General features: G+C 46.6%; 1 protein-coding gene across 2 annotated transcripts; it reads right to left on the bottom strand.

Moving 5' to 3' along the window:
* Positions 1-1,517: 1,517 nt before the first annotated feature.
* C10H9orf152 (chromosome 10 C9orf152 homolog) lies at positions 1,518-13,712 on the bottom strand. Of its 2 annotated transcripts, XM_044779068.2 has the most exons (3): positions 12,755-13,712; positions 11,795-12,639; positions 1,518-6,797 (listed from the first exon to the last, which is right to left on the bottom strand). In XM_044779068.2, exons 2-3 carry the CDS (start codon positions 11,985-11,987, stop codon positions 6,271-6,273), a joined length of 720 nt encoding a protein of 239 aa, XP_044635003.1. In that variant the 5' UTR covers positions 11,988-12,639; positions 12,755-13,712; the 3' UTR covers positions 1,518-6,270. The 2 variants fall into 2 exon arrangements, with proteins under 2 accessions (XP_044635003.1, XP_014689983.1); XM_014834497.3 differs by having other exon boundaries at positions 11,795-13,712.
* Positions 13,713-21,898: the final 8,186 nt, after the last annotated feature.

Here is a 21,898-nt window from a genome sequence, read left to right as displayed (position 1 = left end):
ACTAGTTTTATTCATGATGGCAGAAAATGGAAACAACAATAGAAAAAGAAATTGTGGTTGATGACCAGGAAGAGGCTGAAGAGAACTTTCTAGAATGCTGGAAATGTATATCTTGATCTATGTCACACAAGTGTGTGTGTGTATCCATATCTGTGAAAATAGGTCTTCCAGCTATGTACAAGATTAGTGCATGTCCCACACTTTACATATTTTATGACTTGATCAAAAAAAAAATGTATAGAATACCGGCTTGGGCCCTACTGCAGAGACTGTAATTTAATTGGATATCTATCCTCCAAGCCTCCTGATGGTTCTCCTGGGAAGTCAGGGTTGAGAAGCACTGTCTTAGAGGCCAGGACTGACCTTGGTGGGAGCCTAAGGCTAGAGGGGCTAAAAGGGGCCTCATGGTTCATGTAAGGTCCAGCTCACCAGGGTTTTGCCACTGCATGCACTTGTTTCAAATCTCCTTTGCACACACTCTTTGGGGACAGGTGGTGGTGGTTGGCTGCTCAGGGGTCTTCCCATCAATCTTGCCAGCGTGTAGGAGAGCTCAGCAGAGAGGAGCCTGGCATTTGGGGGCAAACTCCCCCAGTCCCCAGACTGCGAGTATAGCCACACGTCTTGTGGGCAGTACCTTAAAAGGAGAGCAAGGCTCCAGTGTTGGGGAGAATCTGGCAAATGCAGGAGTAGGGACCCTCCAACCACAAGAGCACCTGCATTTCTTGTGAAGGGCAGCAGCTCCTGCCCTGGGAAAATATTTGCTAAGCTGGATCTGAGCCTGATATTGATTTGGAGGGCCAGCTTAGGCTCCTTGAACACACTTGGAGTTTGGGTTGGCAGAAGACAGTGTTTGCCACCACCAGCCTTTTCCTCCTCCTATTTCTTGGCCAGAGCTGAAGGGTTGGCCCACTGCTGAGTCTTGATTATGATCCTGGACTCAGGGAATTCACGGGGTGGATTCATCAACGAACAGACGAAGGGGAGGTAAAAGCATTAATAACACAGAGTGGGTGTATCATCTTTCTGGATGGAATTGGAGGGGAAAACCTAAAGTAATTGCCACAAACCCAAGGCCAGGAAATAAAATTAAAATGAAAAGTTCAGTCCCTTGGACACCGTTTCGAGGAAGTGTATTGTTCATTAGCTGTGGGAGAAACAGAACCACAGCAGGTAAAAAACTTCCAGGAATTTCTGTGCAGGTGGAAAAATGTTGAACGTGGGCAGATTGGGTCTTTCCCAACAATAAGGAAGCGACATAAAGAGATGTTTGTGCAGAGTAGGGATAACCAAGGCCTCAAAGCCTGGGGAAAATGTTAGGTTTTAGAAAGCAGTGTTCAGAAAAAGTCCTGGGGTCCTCTCTGACTTCCCAACAGAAGCACCCATTTCACCTCCGGCAGTTTCATTTCAAAAATATTTGAAGAGGATTTCCCAGCTATGATGATATACAAATAAGTGAAGGGAAGGAACCAGAAGGAGGTAGTTTAACACAGTAGTGTTAAAAGATAAACTCAGGCATATTCAAAATTTTAAGAGTTTATTTGAGCAGAAATCGTTTGGAATCAGGCAGCGTCAAACCGGAAGTAGTTAGGCGCGCTCCAGCCGCAGGAGCCTGGGGAGAGACGTTTATAGAGAAGATGCGCAAGCAAAGAAAGGAAATTATTGATTGGCTGGAGCTTAGAGCCTAGTTGGCTGGTTGAGATAGCTTGTCCTTAGGTTTCAATTTTGTAAGCTTGAGGCATTATAAGCTTAGATTTTGGTTTGCTTACCTAGGCCACCATCTCTTGCAAGGATCATCACCGCACGCAGGTGCAGAAATGCCCCCTGCCTGGGTCCACAAGCCCCAGCTGGGCCAGCAGAGGGTAGATGAGACTGGGGCAACAGATAGGCAAATGGACCTCTGATGCAGTGCTTGGGAGGGCCTGACACGTGAGGAGGCATAACCATTCTCACGAGGGACCCCCATTGCTGGTGAAGTTGCTTGGGATGGAGTCCCTCATCTGCAGGGACCTGTCGGGGGTACCACCTGTTCACACCAAGCCTGCAGACCATGTGCTAGGTACTTACTTGGCAAACGGCCAAGGGAAAAGAGACCGAAACTACAGCACAGCCATCACCTAAAAAGCCAGCTGTGCTTTCTCTGTATCCTTCTACCCTAACAGTAAAACCCTGCGCAGAGAAGGGGGTGTGTGAGGAAGAAGCCAGAAGACCGCGCCCCTCCTTCTAGCCTTAAAGGTATAAATCAAGGCTGGGCTTCGGGGGTCGGCGCAGGGTAGGGAGGTTGGTGGGATCAGACTGGAATATGGGATAGACTTTTAAATTCGAATATTTTCAAGTCTTAAGCTTGGAATGAGAGTGCTTTAATGACGCAGAGAAAACTTAGGAAACCAGGCTGAGCGGGCGGGAGGGGAGCCCACCCCCTAGCGGGACCCAGCAGAGTTGAGAGCTAATGAGAATGACCCTCCCGTCCACACCGTAAAGGGGTTTTATCGTCTCATTACAACTGGGACATCTGTGGCTCTGAGAGGTAAATAATTCAGCCAAGGTCAAGTCTATCAATGCTGAGACTGGAGCCCAGATGCACCGGCCCCGGGGGGGGAGGCGGGGGGGGGGGGCGGTCCTCACTGTGGGCCGGTTGGCTGGACGACCCTAATGTATGCAAGTGCCTGATGCAGGATTTACAGTGTGAGCTGGTTGTTCTCTAGATTAGAAAAACCTTCTTCTGCTAGCACTGTGGAGGGTGTGGGAAGAAAAAGTTAGCTCCAGTCCTGACCAGCACGGGAGAGAAAATCCGAGTCTTGGGTAGGGCCGCAGCCCAGACGTAATCTGAGTCCTTTGTCCCAACAGGTTTGACAGCCCGTGAGTTGGTAGAAGTGTGTGAGTGTGATTGATAAATACACGTGGTTCTGCTCCGACGTTCCTGGCAGAAGCAGCCTTGTGGGAAGGAAGATTCAAAACCAGCCTTCCTCTTTCCCCCTCTCCCTTCAAGGTCTTCCACAGGGAACACGATCCTCAGCCCCACCCCAGACACGTCCCAGGGGAAGGCAGGCCTGCGGGGCAGAGGCGTCCCCGGGTCAGCCTTGGAGGTGGTCAGCGGGCTCTGACCTGAACTTGCTAACACTGAACTGGCCTGCCCTTGGCTGAAAAAACCTTCCCACATCCAGCATTGCCTCTTGGGCTCTGGCATCTTAAAGCCGTGCTCAAGAGAAAGCAACTCCAGACTGGAAAATGAGGACTCTAGAAAGTGGGGATTTGTGGAAGGTTTGGAATGAGGAGAGTGACCTGTGCCACGTCTTACACTATCTCTTGCCTCTTGAGGTCTCTGGCTCCACACCCCACTGGCTCTCCTTTTCTCCCTGGTCAGCTCTCTTCAGTGTCCTTCACTGCCTCTCCTCCCTCTGTTCCATCTCTTCTCAGGAAGGACTGGAAAAATCCTTAGAGATTTTTCAACTAAGTAAATTGGGAGTTTTCAGGACTCATTCTGGACCCTGTCTTCTCTCTACACTCTGCATAGGTGAGCTCATCCTTTCTCATTCTAAGTACCTTGACGTACTCGTGATGCTTAAATTCACATGTGTAGCCCAGAACTCTAGTCTCATTTTATCCTCTGGCCTATTTGATATCTTCATTTGTGTGTCTCGTGAGCATCTCAAACTTAGTATCCTTCAAACTGAACTTATAATTTTCCTTCAGTAAATCCTCTTGATGCCTACTCCAAAATATATATCAAATGGATCTATCTTTTCTCCATCTCTTCTGCTCCAGCTCTTGCTTGAGCTAACAGTATCTTTCATACGGAACATTTCCTGGTCATTTTTTTCCTGACAGTGCCTCTTTTTTTTTTTTTTTTTAGGAAGATTAGCCCTGAGCTAACATCTGCTTCCAATCCTCCTTTTTGTTGAGGAAGACTGGCCCTGAGCTAACATCCATGTCCATCTTCCTCCACTTTATGTGGGACGCCTGCCACAGCGTGGCTTGCCAAGCGGTGCCATGTCCACACCTGGGATCCGAACTGGTGAACCCCGGGCCACCGAAGCGGGAACTTGCGCACTTGACTGCTGCACCACCAGGCCGGCGCCCTGACATTGCCTCTTACTGTGACCCTCAACTCATTCTCCATAGAACAACCAGAGTAATCTGGTTAAACTGCAAATCAAATCATTTTAGCTTTTTTTTTTTTTTTAAGATTGGCACCTGAGCTAACATCTGTTGCCAATCTTTTTTTTTTTCTTCTCCTCAAAGCCCCCCAGTACATGGACATGTTTGTATATTCTAGTTGTAGGTCCTTCTTGCTCTGCTATATGGGATGCCGCCTGAGCATGGCCTGATGAGCGGTGCCATGTCCGTGCCCAGGATTCGAACTGGGGAAACCCTGGGCCACCGAAGCAGAGTGTGCAAACTTAACCACTCGGCCACGGGGCCGGCCCCCTCATTTTAGTCTCATAGTAAACCCCTTAATGGCTACTTATTGTATTCAGAATAAATCTAATATTGTACTGTGACCTGGCCCCTATCCATACCTGTTAGCCATTTGGGCTCACCCATGTTTCCATTTCTTCTCTCCTTCCAGGCACATGGGATGATCGCACCTCGTCATACCCTTGAAGTGGAGATATGACTATGTCACTTGCTTTGGACAGTGAAATGTGAACAAAAGTGATTTGCGAGCCAGTACATGACTATGAATGCACTCCCTTCTCCTGCTACAGTGATTAGGGAAACCACTATTGACGTGGTGGTACCACAAGACTGAAGCAGCCTGAACTGCTAGTAATACATGTAGGAGAGCTGCTCTGGAAGTTTCCCCAAATCCACAGTGGACTCTTCATGAGTTAAAAAAAAAAAGCTTCTCTTGTGAAATTTTTGGGGTTGTTTGTTACTGCAGCAAAACATAGCCTATCCTGATTTCTATATTGTAGAAAGAGGGTTCCTTATGGGAATCCTCTTTAAAATAAAAACAAAGGACAAAATTGTTTTCAGAAAATTTCCTTCTTTTTCATTAGACTATAAAAAAATTAACAACTGGATCATTAATTATTTACAAAAAGAATTACAATGAATCCTCAAATTGGAGTGAATTTGTGGGTGGCCCAAGGAGCAGGCACATATGCCTCTTTGACAGGTAATGACACTCCCAGTTGACAAGTCGGGATGTGGAGGGGCAAGACTGGATCACCATGAGGAAAAAAAGGAAGACGTGGATGAAATGTGACAGAGAGAGAATCTGATAGGAGGGCAAGGCCCCTTAGATGTGTTTAAATATCATTGCTAAAGTTAAACATTAACCAGGAAAGACATACTTTCTTCCCCATCACCCAAGTAGCACCTGCTTTGCTTTCTCTTAGGTTTCAAATACCCCAGGAAGGTTGAGTGATCTCAATGTGGCTGAAAGGGAGCAGTGTGTGGGGAGCACATATTTTCCAAGCAGGAGCATTTCTTTGTCCCCTTCTGCTCAGGCTCCTGTAACTATATATTTCAGTGATTGGCAGTGTTTAATAAGAACTTAATTTGGAGCATTGGAGGGAGGGAAGGAGAGAGAGAACACAGACAAATAGAAAGGCAGACGGGAAGGATGGAGGGAGGGATGGAGGGAAAGAAATCTATGATGAGACTGGAATATGCAGTCTCAGTGAGATAGGACCGGCCCTTTCTGAAGACCCCTCAAACACATAAAACAGTAGATGACCCTGTTGTGACCCTTTTTACCCAGGGTGACCATACTTTGGGATGCTCCAGCTGAAATGGGGCGACCACTACCAGTGAATGTAGTGATTTCTAAGTGAGCTGGCCTCCAGGCATAGCAACCAGAAAAAGTCAATTCTCATAGCTCCTCTTCTCCAGAACATGTGAAAAATCATCAGAAGATATTGAAAACAAGATTGCCCGCGTCCATTGACTCCAGGACATTGTTAAGGCATTCCACTGGCCGGGGGGCCTGTGTTATGTTTCAAAATTCCCTAGTTCTAGAGACCTCCCCAAGGAATGGGCATCCAGGCCTCCACAGCAATGTCTTTTTACAAAAGCAGAAAGGGGCTGCATTGATCAGATAGCACTTTCATCCTGGACTGTGAGCAATCTGGCCTGGGAAATCTCTTCTGTTCTCAGGGACAAGGCAATGTGCCCACTGTAAGGTTCATTTCCCACAATCCCTACAATTGAGTTAGTCCAGTTCCTGCGCACAGCTAGAGGCCCTCGTTGTGGCTCTGCCTCCTGCATTCTTTGATGATGCCATAGCTGGCCTCGAGGTTGGGACAACAGGCTGAGTAGAAAGCTTCAGGCTGGGCCATATAAGCCCAGGTTCCGGGCAGCTTGGGAGATCCTGGGAGTTTTCCTTTGAGGAAATGGATAGTGAGCTGGTTTTCCAGATCTGAGTGTGGTCTTTATGGAAGGAGGGCACTGAACGCCAATGTTTAAGGTGGATCCCACCACCTTGGTATGGGCACTGCCCACCTGACACTCACTCTGAGCTGCCTCTGGGTTCGTGGTCCCTTGCTGAGTCATCTGATTGTTTCCAAGCAAGCCTGGGTCTCCTTCCTCAGGGAGCCTTTGCTCAGACCCCATGAGCTTGCCCTTGTGTTTTGTCTGATGACTGGTTTCCTGGTGGAAGGCTTGGACCAAGCGGTGCATCTCTAGGTGTGTGTGCCATGGAGACTCAGGGGCCTGCGGACAGCCTCTGTCAGCCTCCTCCAGCATCCCTGCTGCCTCAGGATCTGCCTCGTCCAGAGACAGTGAATGCCTTCTCTCCTTGTTAATCCAAACAGCACTGACCATGGATTCAGCAGGAGCAGCCGTGTTCCCTCCTGAGAAAGCAAGGACAAGCTGGGTCACCAATGCAAGTCACATGGGCAGCTCTCATTTGGGGGGTCTCAGAGCTTTCAAGCTGAAGAAAAGCCATGCCCCAAACTTCAAGGAGGCCAGGTACCCAGTACACTGCATGTGTGTATACACATACATGGGTACACACATGATCCCACGCATATGCTCACACACAGGCACTCTCTCCCACCCGACACACTCACGCCCATACAAGCTGTCTCTCTCCCCCCAACACACACAATTATTCATTCATCCAACAAATACTTATTGAGTACTTTTTATGTGCTAGTTATTGTTTATTCTAGGTCCTGGGACTATAGCAGTGAACAGTGAGGTGAAATCCACACCTTCATGCTGTGTTCTAGTGGGGTAGAAAAACAATAAGCAAATGAATATATTCTAATAAAATTGCAGGTGGTAACCAGTGCCATGGAGAAAAGCTCAAGCACAACAGAGTTTAATAAGAGACTTCAGGCTCTGACTGCAGTGAGGGGGGAACCCTGGGAAGAGGTAGGGAACTAGCATTTCAGGCTGACAGAATGACAAGGAGCAGGGCCACACGTGGTCACCCACACGTATGGATTCACATACACTCAGCGGTGGAAAAGGTGACTCCTAACTTACTGGGTTTTGTGTTCTGGGATCCTGATAATGGGTTTACCACCCAAGGCAGAGGAGGGAGGAGCTGCATTTCGAAGCAGCTCCTTTTGAAGGAGTGGCCTTCTCCTTCCATCCCATAGATACTGTTCCCTCTTTCTCAGGGACATATTTCTATCACCTTCTGGAACATGATAGTTTATTGTCAATTCTTGGTGGCAGCGAGAGTTGTGAGAATGACTAAAAGGCATTTTCCTATGGAAAGTAGGTCTGGAGATCCCCCTGAAATGTCAGTGAAGCTCACTTGTGCTTGACATTTGTCACTGTGGGAGGCCCTGTAGGTGACAAAGTGCATTGCAGGAGAGGGGAGATGGCGTTGGAGGAATAAAGTCAGAAAGAAGCCCCTGAGCCCCAGTTCTGGGAATCAGAGAAACAGAGGATTGATGCAGCTGTGTCTGCAAACCGTTACAGACCCATAAGCACTGACTCCAGTGGTTTTGTTCCCGCTTTATAACCACGCTATTTTCTTAGCACGGCAAACATGAAAACCTTTACAAATATTCAAGTGCTCTCTACTTACTTGAGAACAGAGGGGGATGGGGACATGATGGGAGAAGCTAGGAAGTGGGATCCTCTCCCACTATGAGTCTAGGAGGAAAGGACCCAAGATGGACAGGCAGGTCTTGGTAGCAGAGAGGAGCCGACTCAGCTCTCAGTCCAGCCTTGGGTCCGCAGAGGACAAGGAAAGAGACTAAGTGGGGAGGTGCACATGGGCTCCGACCACAAAGCGGACCCTTCTGGGAATCACTCCATGAGCCTTCCATTGTGGTCCCCTGCACACCTTTGGAACGGTGCCTCCTCTCCACGGTCCAAGCAAAAGAAAATTAACACAATTATCTGAAGAGTATAGGGAAATTTCCTATCGTGTGCTTTATCTGTTTTGTTTTGGTTTTGGTCGATCGGGGACTAAGGATGACAGAAATGTTTTAATTATCTACATGCTTTCTTAATCCCCCATCTTTCGTTCAGTTTGCCAGAAGGTACCAGTTGGAGAAGGAGGATTTTGAGCTCCTCCTCGATCTCTCTCTTCAGCTGGGGTGAAGCAATGGGGAACGGAGATCTTAAAACCGGAGTTGACTTACAGGGCTGTTGGGAGCGTTAAATGAAATGTACATAAAAAACACCCAGCCCAGATATGAGTTCTCATCCCTAATCCCATTTCTACATGAGATGAGTCACACACCACCTAGATGTGAGAAAAGCATATGCCTTTTGGATACCAACTGTTGAGGCAATAGGGGCTTCATAGACCCCCGGCTCAAGGTCCCATGGTACCCTTATGTTGCATAAGGGCAGCCATGCTGCTGCTTGGAACTGCATTTCTAGAACTGAGATCCATTCCATAACGCTAATACAGGATGAAGAAAGCCAATTCCAGGGCCCTTCCTTCCATTGATCAGCTCCCAGAATACCTGCCCTTCCAAATACAAGTCAATGTCTTGACACTGAAATCTAGTTTTAGTAGGTGCTGATCTCAATGGTCTATCTTCTAGGGTCTCTCTGTGTACTGGACACAGAGGATCACTATCTTCTAAGTTCCCTCTACTGGCTTGGCTTCATGACATTAATATCACCTGGTTTTCTCCTACCATTAAAAAAATACGTAATTGTGCTAAGACATACATAACACAGGATTAACCATCATAACCATTTCTAAGTGTGCACTTCAGTGGTGTTAAGTACAGTCACCTTGTTGTGCAACAGAGCTCCATAAGTTTTTTAATCTTTCCAAACTGAAACTCTATACCCAGTAGACAACAACTCTCCCTACCCCCTCCCCCAGCCCCTTGTAACCACCATTCTCCTTTCCATCTCTATGAATTTGACTACTCTAGGTACCTCGTCTAAGTAGAATCATAACAGTATTTGCCCTTTTGTGGCTGATTTATTTCACTTAGCATAATGTCCTCAAGGTACAGTATATGCCAGGATAGCCTTCCTTTTTGAGACTAAACAATATTCCTCTCCTGCCATTTTGACTGCTCTCTCTATCTTCTCTGGCTTCTCTTCCTCTGTTTGTCCCTTAAATATCTGAATATTCCAGAACTCTAATTTTCATCCTAGCCTCCCATCAATTGACACGGTGACCCTCCACCATCTTATCCATGCCCATGGCTTCAATTACCACCTGCATGTTGATGACCCCAAATCTGTATCTCCAGCCCAGATTTCTCTCCTGACACCCAGCCTGGTTGGGAGTTCTAGAGACAACTCTCTCACATACTGCATATTCAAAAACAAATTCCTCTTTCCCTACCAGAAACCTTTTCTCCCGTATTCCCCACCTCAGTGAGTGGCACCACCATCAACCTTGTTGCTAAAAGTGCAGGCAGAATTGCTTTTCTGCCTCCCTAGCATCATTTCCACCTTATTTTTGTAATCTTACCCTGGTTTCTCCCTGGAGACCTACCTTATTCCTCCCACTCAGTCCAAGTGCTTCAAGTGTCCTTCCAACTCAGACTCATGTGACATAAGTGACCTGGTCCTCAGCCACTCAGCACATAAAGCCCTGAGGAGCTTTATACATATCAATTCATTTAATTCCTACGACAACCCTATATAGTCAAGCACTGCGTAACAACATTTTGGTCCATGATGGACTGCGTATATGACGGCGGTCCCATAAGATTAGTACCATACAGCCTAGGTGTGTAGTAGGCTATGCCATCTAGGTTTGTGGAAGTGCACTCTATGATGTTCGCACGCTGACGAAATCGCCTGATGACCCATTTCTCAGAACGTATCCCTGTCTTTCTGCAACACGTGACTGTACTTCAGGTTATGACAGTTATTCCCAATTGACAGACAAGGAAACTGATTCACAGGGAATTTACATAACTTGTTCAAAGCTGCATATCAAGTAAATGACAAGAGCTGAGACTCAGACTCAGGCTCTTCCTCAAGTTCACGACCGCTCCATCAGACAGTGCACTATGTCTCACAATTAGAGAAAGGGTGTGGACTTGCCAACTGTTAGGACTACTCTGAAAGAGCTTTCTGGAGCCTGGGGGTGGGAAGTCTTCCCTGAGAAGGCAGCGCCTGAGTATTCTTTGCATTCACCTGCCCTAACTTATCACGCAGTGCCGATGGAGGAGAGGACACTGAGTTACAGAATGCAGGAGAGAGGGCTGCGGGGAGGGTCATGGACAGGGCATGGTGAATCCTATGGTGCACACTGCGTTTGGGCTGTCTTTTGGACATGCCCCTTATATGGATTTGCGCATCTGAATCATGCGTGTGTTAAGCATGTGCTTTCATTTAACAGAGGTTTCATTTAATAAGTGTTTGCTGAATGACTGAATGAATAAACTCCCTTGAGGATGGCATAGGGCTTTTGGAACGGTTCAGCTTCTGCCCTGCAGAGATGGGGGCTACTTGGCTGTGCCAGTTCAGGTCAAACAGATCCTACTGGTTGGCAACAGCCCAAGTCATGAGGGATGGGTGCCTTCAGCGCAGAGGTGCCACTTCTGTCTCCAAAAGGCAGCACACTTCCTGTCCTGGATGGTGAAGTTCCCTGGACCCTGATTCCTTCCCAGCCTGGCCTAGTGCAGGGTGGGCCACTCGATAAGTCCCAAACTGTACAAATAACCACAGAAACCCCCAGGCACAGCCTTGACCTTTCAGGGGGTCTTCCCACCTCCCTGGACCTGTTCCTCTGTCAGAGGATCAAGGGCTGGGATGTGACAATTGTTGCTTCCTGAGCCTGTACTCCTAACGTCCTCCTGGGATGAAAGCTGTGTTCCCAAAGGACAGAGGCTTCTCCCCTGGAGGAGGGGGCTTCCAGGTCTCATTGCGCCTCCCTGGCTGCTCTTAGAGGTGTGATGAGCAGCTGTGTGAGCATGAGCGCCTCCTGGATCCCTGAGCCCTGCACTTCCTCTGGCCAGTTCGAGGGGCTGTCGGGAATGCCACGTCTTCTGTCTCCGGAGCCAGTTTCTCAGGTTTGCAGGAGGCGCCCCGTGAGACCCAGCCAGGAAGCAGAGCCCTTATCTTCCCACCTGGCCTAGCAGGGGGGCTAAGCCCGGCTCACCAGGCAGACCAGTCCAGCAAGATCAGAACCTAAGAGGAGAGGCCAGGAACAGCAGGCTGCCGGCCAGATGCCTGGTTGAGGCCCTTGGCTCAGGTGGCAGAGGGACTGAGCCGGGCAGAGCTGCCCGGCCCTGGTCTCCTTGCTCTCGCTGTGACTCCTGCCAGTCTGCATCCCTGCTCTTCCCACCAGGAGAGCTCGCAGAGCCCTGGCCTGCCCTGCCCGCAGCCCAGCCACCCACGCCGCCCACAGCCGGGCCCTCCTCCCCTCCCCTTCGGCCCAGCACCTGCCCAGCCCTACCTTTCGGAAGCACCACGAGGTGGGCCTGGGCCCTCTGCTGCCGCCTCAAGCCTTCGTACTGGGCTCGCAGGAGCTGGATGCTGAGCGAGGGCCCTTTCCCTGGGGCCTGAGTCCCGGAGCCCTGAGCCATGAAGTGAGACCCCAGAAGCCAGAAGTGGGGCAGGGCAAGACATGGGCAGGGCAACCTCTTCATCCGGGATCCGGGAGGAGAGCAAACAGTGGGGGGCGGGGCCTGGGGGGGGGGCGCGGTGGATGAGGAGAGAGGGAAGTGAGGACAGGAGGTGGAAAGATAGGGGGAGGAGTAAAGCGGCCGGAGAGGAGAAAGACTGGTGAGAGAAAAAGGGGAGACAGAGAAATGTGGGGGAGGGGGCACGTAAGAGGAGCAGGAAAAATTAGAGGTAGGAGGAGAACCCGGGAGGAGGAAAAGAGGGGTATGCGAAGCTGGAGGAAGACTGGAGGAAGGAGGTGATGTGGTGAGGGGATTAATAGGGTGAGGGGGATTAATGGCGTGAGGGAAGAGTGAGGACCACGGGGAAACAGGGGGAGGAGGAGGAAGGAGGGATTAGGGAGGAAGGATCGAGGCGCATGAGGGTGAAGGGAAGAGCAGGGATATGAGAAAAGCAAGCCCAGCTGCTCAGAGTCCTGGAAGTCCAAGCTGGCGTTGTAGTCCAGGTCCTTCACTGCTTGATCCCAAAGTTTCGAATCCAGTTCCAAGAGTCCCCTGAAGCCCCCTGTTTCCGGGCAGAGCTGGAGCTGAGCTGGGGAATGCCAAGTGCCCGCTCCGCTCACACCTCCCGGACTGGGTCCTGGACGCTCAGCAGCAAAACTGCCCACTGGGTTTGCAGCTGGAAAAGGAACACCCTCTGCAGCCTCACAAAGCAGGGGCCTCGGGCTTGTGCATGCCGCAGGGCTGCCCTAGGGAAACCCAGTGGCAAAGGTGCCCCCAAGATCTCTACTCACCCCCCAACACATCCGAGGAGAAAGCCCAGCTCCAAAGTTGGCCGTGGGGACAGAGCCTCCAGCCAGCCGCACCTCTGTGATATTTGATGCCGTCTCTGGTCTCTGCCGTCTCAGCATTCTCCAAACAAGCAGGGAGTTGGTGTTTGTCTTCCCACAGCCAGGGCGCCCTCCCGCCCTGCTGGCCAGCCCCACCGTCTCTACATCCCCTTTGAATCCTAGACCCTTTCTCCCCTGCACCAGCTTCCACCTATCCTTGCTCCCTTTGGTTAACTAAGTCCCTTTTTATCTTCTCCCAACATGGGGTTTACAGATTTCCCAATTACCCAACTTGCCCACAGAGGCAGTGGAAACAGAGTAGCAGCTGAACTTAGGAGATATTTTGGAGGTTAACTGGATGGGATGTAGTCATCCGAAGTGGCGAGTGAGAGAGGGAGGGTCCATCTTCATTGGGTAGTGTTAGTTTGCTGGGGCAGCTGTAACAAAGCACCACAGACTGGTTGGCTTAAAAAACAGAAATCTATTGTCTCACCATTCTGGAGGCTCAAAGTCTGAGATCCAGGTGTTAGCAAGGCTGGTTCTTTCTGGGGGCTGTGAGGGGGAATCTGTCCCATGCCTTTCATCCAGCTTCTGGTGGTTGGCTGGCAACCGTTGGCATTCCTTGGCTTGTAGAAGCATCAGCTGATTTCTGCCTTTATCTTCACATGGTGTTCTCCATGAGTGTGTGTCTCTGTGTCCAAATTTCCCCATTTTATAAGCATATCAGTTATATGGGATTAGGGCTCACCCTAATGACCTCACCTTAATTCAAATCATTACACCTGTTTCCAAATAAGGTCACATTCTGAGGAACTGGGGTTAGGGCTTCAACGTATGAATTTTCGGGGCCACAATTTAACCCAGACCAGGGAGAGGAATGGTAGTTCCATTCACAGAGATGACACAGGAGAGGAGTAGATTGGGGGAGGGAGAAGAGAAGGGATTTATTTTAGATGTTTCAGGAGCCTATGGCCTTTGGGTCATCAGGAGGGAGTTAGACACTCGGTGGAGAGATCTGAGCTAGAAATGCGGATGTCATCATTTGTGAAAAAGATACACTCCATTATTGGAAACGGTTTACCATTAGACGGTCAGGCACATATAGAATTGAGAGGTGGTCCTAAGTAGCTCTTTCATTTCCATTTTCAGTCTCCCCATTAGCTTGTTCAAGTTCATGTTTGATGGGCAGAAGAGAGTCCTCTTCTACACACTCCTACTTTCTTCCTTCTCTTCTCTTGTGACTTCTTTGTCTTGGCTTCCCTCCATCATTAAATTCTAACTATTGAAAGAGGAGATGAATGGTCTAGGCTGGTGGAGCTTCTACAAGATTACTCCTTAACACAACTTCTGTGCTATTATGTCTTTTAAAAAAGTCTCACTCTGTTTTCTCCACCTCATTAAGACCTCCTTAGTTATCCGGGCTTGGGTTGGGTGGGGTTCCATCGGCTGAGTGGGTACGCACTCCTGGAAGAGGGTCATGGAGGCGAAAATGCCCACCCTACCTGAAAAGAACAGAAGTCTTCAGCCCATATGTGGCAGCTGAAGTCTTAGAATTGGATGTTAAGTATAAGGCAGGGATCTAGCTATTTTCACTCCCAAATAATTGCCCAATTGTTACAATACCACTTATTGAATAAACATTTCTTTCCCCATGATTTGCAATAGCACTAATAATAGCATAAGAAAAAATTGGAAACTGTATCCCATCCCAGGGAGTCTTCAGAAATAAATAAAAAATATGATTAAGTCTGTAGCCCTTCCTGGAAACATGATGATGGCTGCCACCCAAAGGTGTCCTCTATTATTTGGGTAGACTCTCCAGGGGAGTAAGAAATAAGCTTCAAGTTTGCTCCAGGTTCGAGACACTGGAGTAGGGATGGGCTACCTGTTATTTGAGGAAATATTTTCTTTTTCCAAATGTATTTAAATTGTACTGAACCTGAAAATTAAAATCTGTGGTTGAGAGATGAGCCTGTGCTTCATCAAACAGGTCCCCTAATTAAAGGAGTCACTCTCCCTGCAGCTCTCAGTGGAGCTTATAGTAAAGGAAATTAGACCGGAAGTATCCAGGTCCACTCTTGTCCAAGAGATCCTGCTATTCCATGAGATTTGGGTGGCAACAGGTGTCACTTATCACTAGGCCACTACTCCAAAGAGAGTCACTCCCACTGGAGGTACTGTAACCTAAAGGCCAGCCATTGGTGGGTGGAGATTCAGAGACTTGAAGAAGGAAGCCCATAGGGGAGGTGGTGTGAGAGCCAAAGGCCAGGAGAGCCAGGTACACAGTGGGGGTGGGGCAGGAGTGGATCCTGTCCTTGTGAAAGACTTAAGTTTTGAGTTCTTTCTACTGGAGACTCCAGGGACAGCTTAGGTTATCCCTATTTTTGGCTTCTCCTCTTCTCTGTAATAATTTCACTCGGAAATTATCCCACCTCTGCAGCCTAGTGGTGTAGCCTTAGAAAAACCAAAATGGCAGGATGGCAAGGGATGGGAGGCCTCCCTGTGATATCTTCTCCCTGGTTCCAGGAAGGAGGAGGGCCTCGTCCTATGGAGTTGACTATGACTTGGGGTTCCATGTGGTGAGAGGCAGTGTCCACAGGAAAGCCAGGTATGACAGGAAAGGACTCAGGGTGTTGAGGAGTGCTCCAGGGCAGACAAACTCATAAGTTCAAAATTTTCGGCCTTATCAAGTGAGGAAGATTCCGCTCTGAAAAAGATGAGTGTGGGAGATATATGAAAACAAAAATTGCATACATTGAGCCCAAACTACAATGGGCCAGGTATATGCCAATCACTCTGTGTACTCAATCAATTTTTTATTGTTGGTGAAATAGACGTAACATAAAATTTACCATTTGAACTATTTTAAGTGTGCAATACAATGGCATTAAGCAGATTCACAGTGTTGTGCAACCATCACCAATATCCATTTACAGAACTTTTTCATCATCCTGAACAGAAACTCTGTACCCATTAAACAGTAATTCCCATTCCTCCCTCCTCGCAGCCCCTGGCAACCTCTATTCTACTTTCTGTCTCTATGAATTTGCCTATTTTAGGTACTTCACATAAGTGGAATCATCCAATATTTTCCCCTTTGTATCTGGCTTATTTCACTTAGCATGATGTTTTCAAGGTTCATCCATGTTGTAGCATGTATCAGTACTAAGTTCCTTTTTATGGCTGAATAATATTCCATTGCCTGCATATCACATTTTGTTGATCCATTTATCCGTTGATGGACATTTGGCTTGTTTCCACTTTTTGGCTACTGTGAATAGTGCTGCTGTGAACATGGGTACTAGTATTTGTTTGAATTCTTGCTTTCAGTTCTTTTGGATATATACATAGGAGTGGAATTGCTGGATCTCATGGTAAATCTATGTTTAACTTTTTGAGGAACCTGTATAGAATCAGACTTAATCCCCCATGAGAACATTGTGACAGAGGCAGCATTCAATCCTTTCTCCTTCACCTTTTATATCAAATCCATCTCCAGGCCCTGGTGGTTCCAGCTCTATCTCAAACCTGTACACTTGTCTGCACCTTCACCACCACCAGCTTAGTCTAAGTTGTCCTTGTTTCTTTGTCCAGGACCACTGTAAGAGTCTCCTAACTGGCTTCCTCACTTCCAACCTGTCCTCTCCCATCCACTCTCTTCATAGCAGTCAGGGTTCTCCCGAAGGCACAAAGCAAACTGACTCTTGTGTCTTCCCCCTGGTTAAAATCCTCCAGTGGCTTCCCAATGTACTCAAACTAGCGTTCAAATCCTTCTTGTTGTCTAAGAGGTCTGTCTCACCACTCCAGTCTCCTGGGTTGATTTTTCTCTTGCTCTCAAACTCGAGATGAGATTTCCTACAAATGGGTGACATATGCACAGCTTCTGGTGGCTTCTGCTTCCTGCTTTTTGGAATTCTTGCTCTTGGGATACTCCTTCTCTGAGCCCGGACAGCAGGCCATGAGCAGCTCAAGCAATATGGAGAGGCTGCATGTAGGAGCTTCAGTCAACAACCCTAGGTGAACTCCCAACCAGCGGCCAGCATCTACTGCCAGCCATGTGAGCAAGCCCCCAGGACATCCAGCCCAATCGAGCCTTCAGATAACTTCAGCCCAGCTGTTATCGAAATGTAGCTTCATGAGAGATCTCAAGGGAGAGCTGCCTACATAATCCCAGGGAAGGCACATACCATGAGAAATAATAAATAGTTGTTTTAGTTCACTAAGTTTTGAGATGCTTCATTACACAGCAAGAGATAACTGAAACAATCCTGGCTGTGAATGTGTCACCTCTGGTGCTCAAACCTGCTGTATTGGGAGACCACCTGCTAAATTAGGAAGCTGCCAGGACAACTCCTAGACCCCTAGACACACCGCCTCTGCCATGAAACACATCTACAAAATGGATGCATGAATCCTGCCTCTGCCCATAAAATCTCAGAAAATGCATCTGATTAGTAGAACCCAAAGCATATCCGGAATCCTACCTCCTAGAAAGTCTGGGGAATGTAGTGTTCTTTTTGAAGCTTCCCAACTTTTGCAAAATAAAAGAGGATTGAAGTAATGTTGAGCAAAGCAATCCACACTATCAGTGACCCATCCTAATTCCTAAATGACCGAGAAATTGCAAGACTCAAGAAAATAAAGAGAATGTTTAAAACGTTTATGCTATATACATCAGACTCATTTTTCACTCGAAACATCTTTTGTAGTCAGTACTCCGTAGACCTTTGAGACACGTTTCATTGCACTAGATTATTATAATGTTCAAAGAGATCTTACCTGTATCCAGCTGATTATCTGTGTCCACTCTGAAAGTTCTTTGATCTTTCCTATCTTTTTAGCAAATATAAAGAGCAAATGAAACAAATAATACTGCTTTGATGCTTGGTCACACTTTAACCAAAGGGTATAGATGTCTTTGTAGGTTGTACTCATGATAAAGAAATAATGAGATATTTTACAGTCTTAAAATAGAGATAAAATTTATTTTCAACATTGTCATATGTTGTATTTTTTCTATTGAGGTAAAACTCACGTAACATAAAATAAACCTTTTAAACCATTTTAAAGTGAACAATTCAGTGGCGTTTATTACAGTCACAACGTTGTACAATCACACCTCGATCTCATTACAAAACATCTTATCACCCCAAACAGAAACCCAGTACTCTCCCTTCTGCTATGTCCCAGGGCCTCCCAACCACTAATGTGCTTTTTGTCTCCATGGAGTTGCTTCCTTTGGATATTTCGTATCAGTGGAACCATACAATATGTGACTTCTGTGTCTAACTTCTTTCACTCAGCGTTATGTTTTCAAGCTCCATCTTGTTTTACATGTATCAATACTTCGTTCCTTTTCATGGGGAACAATATTCCATTGTATGACTATGTCACCTGTTGTTTATCCATTCCTCTGTTGAGGGACATCTTGGCTGTTGTGAATAGCACTACTGTGAATAGTGCTGCTATGAATATTCGTGTACAGATTTTTGTTTGAATACCTGTTTTCAGTTCTTTTGGGGTACTCTACCTAGGAGTAGAATTGCTGAGTCATATAGTTGTTATATGTTGTTATCATGCAAAACTTCTTTGGCTGAACACGGGTTGCATTTTGATGATATTAAAAGATTTCTGTGTTGTATGCTTTGGCTTTTCTGTTGATATGCCAAAGAGCTCTGCCCCACAGCAAGCTGGCCTTCGTGTGTTAGTTGGTTAGTGTGTGTGTTTTTTTTTGGGAAGGAAATTATAGTTCATAATTTTTCATCCTGTAATGACAAAATAATTCCTTGGCTAGAAACAAGGTTTTGAGAGGCAAGGACAGCTTGTGACCTCTGTCTTTCTTTTTCAAGCACTATTATTTCAAGTAGGTTAAAAGTCCGTTGTGAAACATGGACAAAAGTTCTCTCAGATTGTTTTTGCTGTGGCCTGTCAGAATTAGTACCTATGCAATTATTACTTTATGTAATAATTGTATAAAGTCATTAAGTGCATTTGGATTTGAGAGGTAGTGTAGTGATTATGTGCCTGGAGTCTGCAGCCAGAATATCTGGATCTGAATCCCAGCTCATTTCACTCATTGTGAAATCTCATTTCTTAACCTCTCTGCGCCTCAGTTTCCCCATCTGTAAAATGAGGTTAATAATAGCACCTTTGTTAGGATGCAAATTCCTTAGAACGATGCCTGCATGAGGTCAGCACTGTAAGAACTTGTTGAATTCAAGTTCACAAATTGGTCCAGATAATTACAATACTGTTAATCAAGATGATAAGTTAATAGTACAAATTCTCCTAAAGGGGGATCTTATTGATTTTAGTTTTGACGATGCCTATCACTCTCTACAAAAGAACATTTTTCCCCCAAGATAAAACATAAAATCTATTAAAGGAACACTAAGGGACAAGCATTTAATAGTTAATTTCAAATACCTAAAAAGAGATATTACAAAATTTAAAGACAATTTTACTAATGACAAAACACAGTGTACGATAACAGCCCCTACCCTTTTGGTTTTGAAGTTAAGATTCAATTCATGCAACAGTTATTCATTCAACAAATACTTATTCAGCTATACAATGTTCAGTATAGAATTGTAGACTAAACAGACATTATCTTCATGGAACTTTCAGTCCAGCAGTGGGGACAGAAATGCAAACCAAGTTAACTAGCAATCATATAATCACAATTTATGATAAGAACTGGGTGAAGAGACTATGATAATTAACTTAAATGAAATAATGCATATAAAATGTTTATGGGAGTGCCTGGCCCTTAGAAAGTGTGCAATAAATGCTAGCAATGATTATTTATTATTCCAATAATTATTATAATTGATCCAGTTTATTCACCTATAAAAACCCCGTCTTAAATTAAAGTGTCCTGCCCTCTAGTGGGGACTTTGACTCATAGCCACACAAACAACTGAGAAAGGTTGAGCGTTTTCAACGTTTCAACTGCTGTTGAATGAGCCGTGTTGGTTGGGATGCTCAGCAAAACACTAGACAGGCCTTGCAAGACACTCGCCTGATATAGGGCCCCACATGCCCAAAACTTCCTTCAGAAGGCTTCTTTATGTGTGCTTGGTGCCATGTGACTTCACCACCCTCCCTGGGCACCATCTATGGCTAGTCAGTGGCCATGAAGTGGCCTGAGGTGGAAGATCTACTGAACAGGGCTCCCCATACAGGATAATGAGACCTTCAAATTAGAGCAAGACAGAGCCAGTTAATCCACAGTCAAAGGAAACAGATGGAACGTATTTGAACCATGATGATGACGGAGCATCAGAGCGAAGAATGCTTGTTAGTGACCAGCTAACAGGGTCACTAACCTGCCTCCCGTCCCAAAGACATTGCAGTAGCCCCAGGCGAGTCCAGGGGGCTTGTGACTTTTGCCTTTTTCCTACCTTCCCTGGGCATCTTTACTGTAGCCTTGAGTTAATCACATAGTTCCAGCGTCAAAGAGCCTAAGATGCTTTAAATATGCTGTCCCATTTCATCCTTGCCAGTCTCCTGAGAAACAGGTATAATTATCCCTGTCTTACGGGCTCAGAGAGGTTGAGTTACCTTCCCAAAGTCCCACAGCTAATAACTGGCAGCCCAGAATCTGCACTCACTTTCTGTTATGGAAGCTCTTGTTTGTTCCACTACCCTATAACCCATATCTGTGGTATTGAAACATGCATTTAATGGAGATTTGAGATGAGATGTTTTCCCACTTTTTATTATAGCAAAACTCTCTTTTAAAAATAACTAGGTTGGGGCCGGCTCCATGGCCGAGTGGTTAAGTTTGCACGCTCTGCTTTGGCAGCCCAGGGTTTCACTGGTTTGGATCCTGGGCGCAGACATGGCATCGCTCATCAGGCCATGCTGAGGTGGCGACTCACATAGCACAACCAGAAGGATCCACAACTAAAATATACAACCATGTACTGGGGGGATTTGGGGAGAAAAGCATAAAAAAAAAGATTGGCAACAGTTGTTAGCTCAGGTGCCAATCTTAAAAAAAAATAACTAGGTTAAACAACTTTAATCAGTTTATCAGATAATGTTTTGCACGAGCTTTAAAAAGAGGTTAACATCTAGGAGCAATTTGCTCCCTTGCTCCATAATCTTCAAGTTTTCCTTTATTCAACTCTTTCTGGGTCTGATCATTGATTAGAAAGCCTTCCCCAGCAGCGGGGGCCCACATTCTTGGGGATCGTCTTCTCTTTCAGCCATAGTCAGATGACGGCTATCTTAAGGTGTTTAGTTCATGGATTCTCAGTCCTGACTGCATATTAGGGATCCCTTGAGTAACTTTGTAAAGTTAGTTATGCCAGGGCTTCATCCCACAGCAATTGAATCCAAATCACAGGAGAGGGCCCCCGCATGGGTACTTTAAAATGCGCCAGGGTGCAGCCGAGGCCAAGAACAGCTGAACAATTTACATGGTTGTTCGTCAAGCTACCTAGTTTTGGGAAAACGTCTTTCTGCTCACACTCCTGGCAGGTCTGTTGGCAGAGAGATGGGAGAGGCAGCAGGGGTGGGGGATAGAAGATGGGATCCCCTTCAGCTGTCCATCTTCCTCGATGACCTTGCTCTGAGTTCTCCACCTGATCTTAACACAGGTGTGGCCTGCACCCTCTGCACCACCGCCTGAACTCTGGACCTGTTACAGAGATTCAGGGAAAAATAGCGAAACGAATTTCACAGACTTTCAGCCCAGACTTTACCCACAGCTATCTGAGCAGTAAATTTTGCCCTGTCTTGCCACCCAGGCAATGAGAGTCTGCCTACACCGTGTTATCCATGTTGCCAGCTCTGCTCTGTTGTCCCCTTACACTGTGGGGGTCTGGATAGCACGTTAATTTGTGCACAGATATAAATCGTGCACGAAACACTAGGGAAATTCACTAAAAGTCCTACTATTCTCTGCTTCTGTTTTTCCCAAAAATTTCGACCCTCTTTTGCATCTATGTCTTTTGGAAAATGACTTGGATCCCAGGAGGTTTTGGTAATGACTGCTGGGCTTACAGAAGTCACCCAATGGGAACTAGCCAGGTGACAATTGCTCAATTTGGCATAAGTTCCCTGTTGAGTTTTGACATTGAATTTGGTCCCTTCTGATAG

This window comes from Equus asinus, chromosome 10, assembly GCF_041296235.1.
Source record: "Equus asinus isolate D_3611 breed Donkey chromosome 10, EquAss-T2T_v2, whole genome shotgun sequence".
Taxonomy (NCBI): Eukaryota; Metazoa; Chordata; class Mammalia; order Perissodactyla; family Equidae; genus Equus; species Equus asinus.
Note: the sequence above shows the minus strand (reverse complement) of the source record. Positions and strands in the feature narration are given on the sequence as shown.